We start from the raw sequence: 11,021 nt of genomic DNA on the forward strand, positions 1-11,021 counted from the left end.
CTGGATTCCAACCTGGATAAGTCATTTGCCTCAGTTTCCTCATCTGTAAAGTAAACTAGAGAAGGAAATGGCAAATCATTCCAGTCTCTCTGCCAAGAAAATCCCAACTGGAGTCACGGAGAGTGGGAGACAATTGAAAGTAACTGAACTGAAAAGTAATGATGATAGTAGTTTCAGAGAAATCTGGAAAAACTAGTATGAATTGATGGGGAAACAACTTACAAAAGGACAACGAAATTGTAAAGATATTCCAATAAGGATCAATCTTAATTCCAGAATGAAGAGACAGAGACAGACACAAACACCCCCTTCCCCAAAACAAGTCCTAGCTCTAGGACTATTTCTCTTTTGTTTTCCCATTTGTTTTTATATTCATATAGTACTGGGCACATCTTTGGCACTTCAAATGCTTATTGATTGATTGCCTTCAAAGACATTTAATTATCACCTACTATGGAAAGTCTTTTCCAGTTCTTGCCACAATCTTACCCGATTTACTATTTACCCAGGTAAGATTTCAATTCACTTATATGTAAATTGTTTACCTTGATAAACCTGATAAATGGAAGGAAGGTGTCCCCTTAAAAGGTTGGAAGTCAAGAGCTGTCTGTCAAGAAAGTTGTCTTGGACATGTTGAAATTTTAAATTATCTTGAGGACATGCAATAGAACTCTCAAAAACAGAACCCAAGGAGAAATCTAAAGTTATCAAGATGGACTAGGATGCTGAAACAGCAAAGGAAATTCAGACTAAAATAATCTAATCTATTCGTTTTACCACACCCATCAAGGACTGAAAGAGGTTACTGTTCCTAATTAGCATCTCAATTCTTTCTGAATAATCAAATTATAACAGCATAAAGTATGTGACGTTAATATCAATGGCTTCAGGATTGGGGGTTTTGAATTTGGGTAAAAGGCATATAGGCTCCTCGAGTATTAAATTTGTATTGTGACATTCTTATCAATCTGTGGCAAAACAGTCTATCCATGCACAGTCAGCAGTTACTAGAGGGGTGAGGTTCTAACAAGTCTTTCCTTATTCTAAATTCAATACCTATTTCCCATAGATGAAATTCCAGTATGAAATAAAAAGAAAGGAGGGAAATGGGGAAGCTTTTACAGATTATTTTCTGTAGAACACATTCCACTTTATGTATAGCTTCTTCATAAAAAAAAACCAAAAACAAAATTGACATTTGTCCTACTAACAGTTTTCTACATCAGATTAAAAAGTGGGATTCAGTTCTAGGATCATCTTGAAATCTTATTTTGCCCAAACCTCTGACCTAATGCCATTCTACTGAGGGGCAAGAAGAGAAGTCATTTGCGTGTTCCCTTTCAATTGGCAAGCAATAACAGGTGAAGATGGAACAGTCTGGATCCTCTTTTAAATCGTCATTCCCCTTTAGCTGTGTAATAGACAAGTCTCTTCCATTCATGTAGTGGAGACTTCCAGAGGTATAAACAGCATACATGTGACCTGAGGTAATGTCTGAAAATGTGAACGTCCTCTTTCTGTCATCATCAGGCAATTCATATGGATAATGACACTGCAGCCATCGAGATTCTGTAGAGATAATAAAGGTATCATCAGCCCCAAGGAGGGTCCTTCACTGTGCTCAGTGTGTCACACTGAAATGAGGTAGGCTTTCTAGGGTTATGAAGTTTATTTGTTAGCTATGGGATTCTGGGCAAGTCACTTAAGCCTGTCTCTGTCTCAGTTCCTCATCTATAAAATGAGTTGGAAAAGAAAATGGCAAACAGATAGGTAATGTAACAGTGAGGACAGGGAATCAGATTTATCTCCATGATACTACTGTAAGAACTTGTCCAAATCATTTAACCATTTTTGGTACAATGAGCTGGAGAAGGAAGTAGCAAACCACACCAGAATCTTTGCTAAGAAAACCCTAAACTGGGGTCATGGAGATTTGGACAGGAGGAGTTATTGAGCCCCCATATCCACCATCTGATGAGATTAGATAGGCCATTTACTACCAAGTCTTTTCTTTATCTTTGCCGAACTTGACTTCTCCAGCTTGCCTGGCCTAAGCAGGGAAGAAAAAATCCATCTTCCTTGGCCAAATAAAAGGTTAAAAATAAACCAAAGGGGCAAGTTTTTTTTTAAATGTTCCCCAGAGCTAGGAAGGTAATTCTAGTTTCCCCCTTAATCACTACAAACCTGATAGTTGCTGATCTCCACACCACAAAGATTTGTCCCTACTCTGGGAAACTTCTGACTTTTCTCTAAAATGCAATATCCAGTTTATAATTTTTGGGTCTTCTACAGATAAATACATGGTTTGCCCTTCAAAAGAAAGCCCTAATTTAGACTCAGTTCCGAGTCCTTACCTTGAAATTTCTTCAGGAATTTTCTTAAATTCATACAATAAGAACTGCTCAGTTTTGGTGTGAAAGGTTCTGGCTTTTGAAGCAACAACAATTCACTCCTAAGGAAGAAGAGTTACTCAGTTACGTTCTTGTTCATCAGACTCTGTATTCTTCCTTGGTACTAAAGGCCTCCTCTCACCCTCTTCCACACACAGCTAATACCTTACCCCCACTATCTTTGGTATTCCATTTATTATGATTTTCCTTGAGAATGTTAACTTACTTGTTCAGTGTGTCTTCAACATCCTAAGAGAGAGAAACAGAAAGGGTTAAAAGCTGGTAGGTTTCAGGACATAATTCTCAGATATCACCTTCCTCCCCCCCAAAACAGGAAACCCCAGAATCCTCTGCTCTGGCAGTTCCTTCATTTAAGATTTTATGTGAACACCAACATATTGGGCATAATTTGCTAAAGCAAAATTAGGAAATGCTGAAAATCTGGACAAACTTATAATTGAACAGAAATGGTTCATTCGAAGACTATGCTGGGTTCATTCGAAGACTATGCTGAGCAATCAGAAAAGTACCCCTCAAATTTCTGAACCTAAGCCAGGTGAGCATCACAAAATGCTAATACAGTCAAGTATTCTTCAGTTTTGTAAATAAAATTTTTTAAAAATAGCTTGCAAAATGTGAATGGATTTTCATTAGCTCATCTCCATAACTTGGAAACCACAAATGCTTTTCATTCTGGGGGCAGACTACATTAAATTTGTATAAAGGATCCAAACTGGAAAAGTAAGGCTTTCCAGACTCAACTCAAAAAATCCGAAACAGAACTGCTGCCCCCAGGCAGTGTCTACTAAAGGCAGACCTCTGAAGCCACTTCTTTTAATCAACATAAAAAAGACTTTAATGAGATATTAAGTATACCTCCAGGGGGGAAAAAAAATAAGGGAATTTGTTCCAAGTCCAAATCAGTTCTAATACACTTCTGTGAATTAGTCTGTTTTCTCAATTTAAAAATGGGAGTAAGAGAAAATTTTTAGAGTTTTTGGGGTAGTAGAGAATTAAAATGGGATAGCAAGCCTTAAAATGCTTTAAATGTTAGCTAATAAAGGGAGGTTGAGGGAGAGCAGAACCAAGCCAGAGGAGTAGCAGGAAGTAGACAATGTTCGCTCCTCTCTCAGTTTCCCTTCTCTTTAGTCAAGTCCCAAGACCTGGAGAATGTACCAATGAACCAGATTTAATCCTGATCAGGAAATTTAAAAATTTTTAAAAAATCATAGCGAGTCATTTTTCTGGGTTTGTGTGGGGATGTATCTGCACACAGGGCACTCACTAATCAGTTTTGAGTCATAATTCTAAGTCTGATCAAATAGGGAAATTGTGCAAGAGAAGAGACGGGTCTCAAGCATGACAGAGGAGAGGAATGTTTTGTTTTTGTTTGCATTGGTTTTAATTGAGAGACTAAGATAAGCATTCCAGTTCGGATACAAATTTGACTTTGCCTTCCAAATGTGGAAGACAAACTTAAAAAATTCTAGATTGCTAAATTGAGGCAATTAATACTTGTCCTAGCTTTGTAATTTTCTTCACCACTTGTCTAGAGTTCAATACAATTGTTCTCACCTGCAAAAGGTTCATATCTGGCATCTGAGACTTTTCTTCCAATGCTGTGGCCATTTCCCTTAGGTCATTCTTGTGTCTGGACATTCGGAGATTGCTTAACCACTTTTGTTGTCTGTTTTGAATTTCTTGCTGGGTCTCCAGCTTCTTCAGCTTCTCAAACATTTCATTCTCCTCTTCATTCAGTTCCACAAGACTGTGGACCTCCTCTTCTTCATCACTCAGGAAATCTCTTATTTCTTCAAATTTTTCCTCAAACATACCTCTTGACATTTCTCCTTCTTCCTATAGTGATATATGCTCAGATGTTAATTATAGAAAAGACAACAGTCAGCTCTAATCAACCTCAACTTCCAAGCCTGATCTGTGAAATATATTAGTACACAGGACTAAAGCAGGATTTAGGAAATCTGAATTGGAATCCATGCTCTTTCATTAGCAAATTGGGTGACCCTGGGGAATTTAATCTTTCTTTCCTTTTTCTTTAAAAAAAAAAAAAAAAAAATTTAAACTATGCTTGAATTTTTAATGTTTTAAAAAATAAGTTTTTTATTTTCCAAAATATATACAAAGATTGTTTTCAAAATTGACCCTTGCAAACCTTGGTGTTCCAAATTTTTCTCCCTCCCTCCCCCTAACCCCCTTTTCCCTAGACAAGTAAGCCAATATAGGTTAAACTCGGGCAATTCTTCTAAACATATTTCCACATTTATCATGCTGAACAACAAAAATCAGCTCCAAAGGGAAAAAACAGGAAAATACTATGTTGTGATCCACACTCAATCCCCAGTCCCTCTGGGTGCGGGATGATTCTCTCCATCACAAGTCCCTTGGAATTGGCCTGAATTACCTCATTGTGGAAAAGAATCAAGTCCATCAGAGCTGATCATCACAATTTTATTATTGCTGTGTACAATGCTTTCTTGGTTCTACTCACTTCACTTATGTTTGACATTTTAAAACTGAGTTTAAAATTCTCACTCCCACTGAGAAGGAAACATAATACCCATTATACATGTGATGTTATGGTCATTTCACTACTACCCATGCTGCCAAAAAAATAAATAAAAGAAAAATAAAGTGACAAGTCATATATAACTTCTATGTGTACTCAGTTCATCAGTTCTGAGTCTCAAAGTGGATGGCATTTTCCATTCTAAATCTTTCAGAACTGTCTTGGATCATTGTATTGATTAGAATAGCCAAATCTTTCACATTTGATCATCATACTCCATTGCTCTTACTATGTACAATATTCTCCCGATTTTGCTCAATTATCTTTTATATTAGTTTGTACATTTCTTCTGAGGTTTTTCTAAAATCATCCCCTTAGTGCAACAGTATTTCATCACAATTATATACCACAACTTGTTCAGTCATTCCCTAATTGATGAGCATCTCCTCCAATCCCAATTCAGTGCCACCATACAAAAAAAGCTGCTATAGGTATAAAAATATAGGTTCTTTTCCTCCTGGTTATTTCAGCAAAAAGATCTCCATTTCTGGGCTCTGGACATTTTCGAATGCCTGCAGTCTCCTCTGCTTCACCTACTGACTTCTCCCTAGCTTACTTTATGTGCCAACTAAAATTAAAATCTCATCTTTAATCATTCATATTTAACTACAGTTTGCTTCATATATTAGTTTGCATGTTGTCTCCCTTATTAGGTGATAATACTAGTGCTTAGCATAGTGCCTTCACATATTAAATATGCGTTAAGTAAGTGAAACTACTTTATGTAAATGAAAGAAATGGTTGATTAATAAGGGAATTTAAGATTACAAGTCATGGTAGATAATCTTGTTTTCTATTTGACAGTTACTAAGCAAAGAATACATAGTGGTCTAGATGTTAATGAAACATTTATTTGATCAAGTATTTAATATTATTCTTGAGGAAAAAAATGATATATGAACTGGATGATAGTTAAATGCATTTAGAAATAATTGGATGACTGGATTCAAAGAGTAGTTACTGTTGCTTTGCTTCTAGTGAAGGAGCCCACTTGGTCTGTGGCTATCTGCCATCTTTATTAATGACTTGGGTTCGTGGTGATGGCTCAATGGACAGAATATTGGATGGGTCTGGAAATTAGGAAGATCTGAGTTCAAATCTCATCTGAGACACCAATTGGGGGACCCTGTACAACCCGTTTGCTTTAATCCATTGAAGAAGGAAATGGCAAGCCACTTCAGAATGTTTGCCAAGAGAACCTATGGATAGTGAACTGAACAATAAGATAGAAAATGAAGCAAGTTTCCTCCAAAAAGGACCCTTTTCACTAATATATATAGATTGTAGCCAAATTTATAATTGTAGAAAATGAATCAAGTTTCTCTGAAAAAGGCCTCTATATAAGAGATTGTAGCCAAATTTATAAAAAACTAAGAGCTATTCTCTAGTTGATAAATAGGGAATTTTCAAAAGAAATCAAAGCTATAGTCATGGAAAAAAAATCTTTATTAGTAAAGGAGAAGAACAAGCCAAACTTACTGTCCACACCACTGCCCATGTCCGAGGTATCTTCTTCTCCTCACGTATGAGCTTCTGAACATCATTTAAATTTCCATTTACGAGTTTCAAATTCTCCAGGAGTTTTTCCTGCAAAAACACGAGAGCTCCAGGAAAGGGCAGAAGTTGTGAAATTCAGGAGGCATGGGGGCTAACACTGGTTTGAAGGAGCCTCGTTCTCTGCTGTGATAGTTTAATCCCTCAAAGGGATGGCTCAGATGTAAGTAGGTAAAATGGACTGGGGGTAGAGGAAGGAAGCACTAGGAGAGATGAAGTCTGTTGGTACCCCACCGTTACTCATCTCACAGGATTGCCAATTCCAGTGCGCCACAGTTACTCACCCTGTAGAGCTTAGCAGCATCTTCTATGGGTTGGAATGTGTGATCCTCATGTTCCTGGGATTGTGAACAGGACACACAGACAAGCATCTGATCATCCACACAGAACAACTGCTTATCCTCTTGGTGTCTGTCACACTTGGTGCTTTCCTCAGACCTCTGCCAACGTTTTTGTCGAACAGAAGGCCTCTTTTGCCTTAAAATGAGTTTTCCCATTCTCCTCACAGTGGTATTAAAAGCTCTGGACTGGGAGAGTTCCCTGAACCTCCTGCAGGAGACAGGTACAGAAGCTTCATCAGAGGAGAGGAGACAAGATCGGAGACAAGCCCCAGCCACAGGGTCCGAGAGACAGACCCGACAAATGCTGCGGGTCAGCACATTCGGGAGACCTTCCATAATCTCTTTAGAAGTCAAGCTCCTGAGTAAGAAAGACATGGTGGGAGTGGTAGAGATCCTTTTTTCAGATCTCAGCTACCATCCCTCCTTCAAAAGAGCTGATTAAGAACATAGGTAATTTCTCCTCCTAGTCCTACAGCTGAGGATCCATGTTAAGGGCAACCACAATAAACTTTAGGGAATACTCAAGTGATAAAGAATCTCAGAGTCCTGGAAATTTTAAGAAAATGGGGAGAAAGGCCAAGTGAAAACCAAAGTGGGGAGTTGTGATTTTGGGAGGGCTGATCCAAACAGGGTACAGCAAAATTCAAACAAATTGCATGATTCCCATCATTTTTCTCATTTCAGAGCTACTAAAGCTTTTGTACAATCTAAGGAAAACAACTATCTCAATCACAAATATTGAAAAATAAGTTTGCCTTCAAATTGTTTATGTTCAAGATTCCTGTAAGATCCAGTGATAAAGATAACAAGTCTAAGTTTTCCCCCTCTTTTTTATCTTTACTCTGCCCCTCCTCCCAAGAAGTTAGAAGGTAGACAGCTTTCTAGATAGTTTCTGGACAATACTTCCTGGTCACCCAAGTACTTAAACAAGGCCCATCCATGTTTGGGCCCTCAGATTTTATGGATGTCCCAAAATCACACTCTGCACTGCCAACCACACATTCTAGGTAGTGAACATGATGAGAAATGCTGCTATTTCATTGTCGAAAATGTAGTCAATGACTTATCTGTGTCATTTGCTTTTCCAATATTGAACTTGAACCGAGTATCTTTCTGAGTCAGGACTGTCCCAACAAGTGCTCATATACAAAATTACCCACTCTTTTCTCCCTCAATGCCCATAAAAGAAATACCTCAAGAGACATAATCACCAGTCACTCCACTGGAATCATTCTCCCACATTTCCTGTAGTACTTACATCATAGTAACAACGTGTGGTCTCTGGAGGAGGATCTTGTGAAAATGGATGTTTCAAACTAAGGAATGAAATTTTAGGAGACTCAGAAACAAGCAGACTGAAAAACTCAGGGGAAAGACTCAGATTGGATAGTCAAAAGTCAAACTCTGCATAAAGGCCAGGAAAGTATAAAGAACCTCAACAAAAGGTCATTGAATGTGGCCGTTAACAAACTATTGGTAACCATAGGCAATCTTGCTGCAAGCAGTTTAAATTTGGAGGTGGGAACAAAAAGCTAGATCACCAGGGGATGAGAAATGAGGATAAGAGAAAACAGAAGTCAATAACTTTCCCTAGGAATTTAATGGTGAAAGAGGGGAAATTGAAGACTTTGTAGTCATTTAAACCTGTGTGCCTCAGTTTCCTTATCTGTAAAATGAGCTGGAGGAGATGGCAAACACTTCCAGCAGCTTTGCCAAGAAAAACCCCAAACAGGGTCAAGAAAAGGCTTGAAGAAATGATAGGAACAAGTGAATGAAGGTTTTATTTTTTTAAAGAATGGAAAATAAAATAGATGTTTGTTGTTAAGTAGTAGAATGAAAACGAGGGGTGGAAGATGAAGTTCTTAGTAGATAAAGGGAATAAGATCAAGGATAAATACACAAGACTTGGCATTAACAAGGAAAAGGCAAGCCTTTTTTCTTCCCTTCCTTTCCTCAGCTTGGACTGACATTGTAAATAAGAGTATTGATTTTGGAGTCATGAAGACCCAAGTTCAAATACTGTTTTAGACTGAATGTTCATTATATGAACATAAGCAAATCACTGTACATTCTCTGGATTCTAGAAAGATTATCTCAAATATCATTAGAAACAAGAAGATAAGCAAATCAGAAAGCTTTTGTACATTAAAAGAATAAGGCAACATGCATAATCAATTACAATCAATTTTGTGCATTTATTTAAATTGAATCCAGAGATATCACCCTAGTGGTGGTATCAATGGGAAGTTAATTGTGTTTCCATGATGAATGGAAAAACTTACCAGGAACATTAAAAAAAACATAATTCATACTCTCTTCAAAATAAAAAGAGGAGTTTGGTTTATTAACCTAACCTCCCCAACTCTGCAACTTAGAATCTTACAGCTGCCTTCAAGGGCTTCAATTCAAGGGCTACCTTGTATTTAGGAGTCCTTCAAGATCCCCATTAGTTCTTGATCCTTCAACATTATATTTTCATTGTATTTACGAAAACAGTGATTATTGCAATAGTAAGCCTCCAGAGCAGAGGGATTTTTCCATTTCTTGCCCTTCCACTTCTACCATTTAGCTCAATGTCTCCTTTAATCAGCCCTTAACTTCAGTTTAAATGCTACATTATAAATAGAAATGAGAACACGCTTCCTTAAAACACGCACAAAATTATTTGGGATTTGACAGGGAGTCGACAAAACCAAGTTCCCATTGCTTTTTAATTGCCTTCAGCCAACTTTTCCCAGTTTAAAGCTCACCTTGTTTAACCCCGTTTTGACTTAATGCTGCTCTTGGAAGATATTGGAGAAGCAAAAAGTAAAGCAGTAAAGCAAAAAGCAAAATTGTTTTGACTAATGCTTACTATTGGACTGAGAAATATCTAGTAGGAAACTTTCCAGGATATTCCAATTCACAGCTGATTAGCTAGTGTGGTAAAGCACTCTTTATGTTCCAATCTCTCTTCTAAGTTCTGGGGACACAAATCAAAGAAGATTCTCCCACTTTTCTAGGAGTAAAACTGTGGATTGACCCATCCTTCCAAAAACCAATAGCAAGATAGACTTAATTACTTCCAGAGTTGCAAAGAAAATAGAAATGAGGGAGGCAACCAGTGGATGGCTCAGAAGAATATACTCTTAACCTTTCTTCTTCCCCCCCCCCCCCCATCTTCCCCAACCTAAGTAACCCAGGCCAAGTATTGATAATAAAATGTTTTATATGGAATTTAAAGTTTACAAATCACTTTACATGTTATCTCATTTGATCCTCCCAACAGCAAGGTAATCCAAGATCTAAGGCTATTTCTAATTTAGGAAAACTTAAAATTGAAGAAGGATCTTAGCCCAGGGTCCCACAGGTGGCAATTGTTATAAGGCAGAATTTCAACTCCAAGCCCAAAGCCTCTTCGCCTCTCCACTAGGTCAGCAGAAGGAGGAGGAAGAGTAATATAGTAGAACAGGTTCTGGGTTAGGAGCCAGAATACTAGGGTTGGAAATCAGGAGCCACTTATAAAAAGAAACCTACCTTTCTTAGAGCTTTGATTGGCTCTTCCCAGCGACTCCAAACAGTAAAGTTCTTTCTCCAACCTGGTGCAGGGTTTTTATATGCTTCCCCCAGACAAACCCTCCCCTTTCTTATTTACATTAACTAGTTGGGAACTGGATTCTACTTTGGAGGCGTGAAACCCTCTCCTCTAATTGTTTCCCAGACTAGGCTCTAACTCTTCTACAAAAGACTTTTACCTGCTCACCACCCAGCCTTGATCTCCTCAAGATCACAGTCCCCTCCCTCCTCCCCCTCCCCCTTGCTTTCCTTCTGGGATGACTTCCATTTACTCTGTACTTCTGTAGATAGCTTGTGTGCACAGTTGTTGGCTCCTTGTCTTGGGGAATGGATCCCCGAGATTTAGTACAGCTTTTGGCAGAGAATAAGCCTGCAATAAATGCTGGGTGAGGATGGGTAGATTCCCCCTCACCAACAACTGTCACTCAAATGTTTTTTCCCTCCCAGTTCTCCCCTCTGGTATTTCCTTTACAATCTTTAGACACATTCTGAGTAAATCAAGGTAATGATCACTTCTCAGAAACAAAAAAAAATTTACTCACTTCATCAATTAAGTTCCACCCATCTCAAGAAGTGAAAAGTACTTAGAGCAAG

General features: G+C 38.1%; 1 protein-coding gene across 1 annotated transcript; it reads right to left on the reverse strand.

The window, feature by feature from the left end:
• Positions 1-342: 342 nt before the first annotated feature.
• Positions 343-10,486, reverse strand: LOC105749873 (tripartite motif-containing protein 43-like). The gene is made up of 7 exons (XM_031957241.1): positions 10,389-10,486; positions 6,816-7,080; positions 6,457-6,564; positions 3,966-4,247; positions 2,617-2,639; positions 2,355-2,452; positions 343-1,569 (listed from the first exon to the last, which is right to left on the reverse strand). The coding sequence occupies exons 2-7, from the start codon at positions 7,026-7,028 to the stop codon at positions 1,289-1,291; spliced, it is 1,005 nt and encodes a 334-aa protein (XP_031813101.1). The 5' UTR covers positions 7,029-7,080; positions 10,389-10,486; the 3' UTR covers positions 343-1,288.
• Between the last annotated feature and the right edge of the window lie 535 nt (positions 10,487-11,021).

The sequence above is a fragment of the Sarcophilus harrisii genome, chromosome 3 (genome assembly GCF_902635505.1).
Source record: "Sarcophilus harrisii chromosome 3, mSarHar1.11, whole genome shotgun sequence".
NCBI classification, from domain to species: domain Eukaryota; kingdom Metazoa; phylum Chordata; class Mammalia; order Dasyuromorphia; family Dasyuridae; genus Sarcophilus; species Sarcophilus harrisii.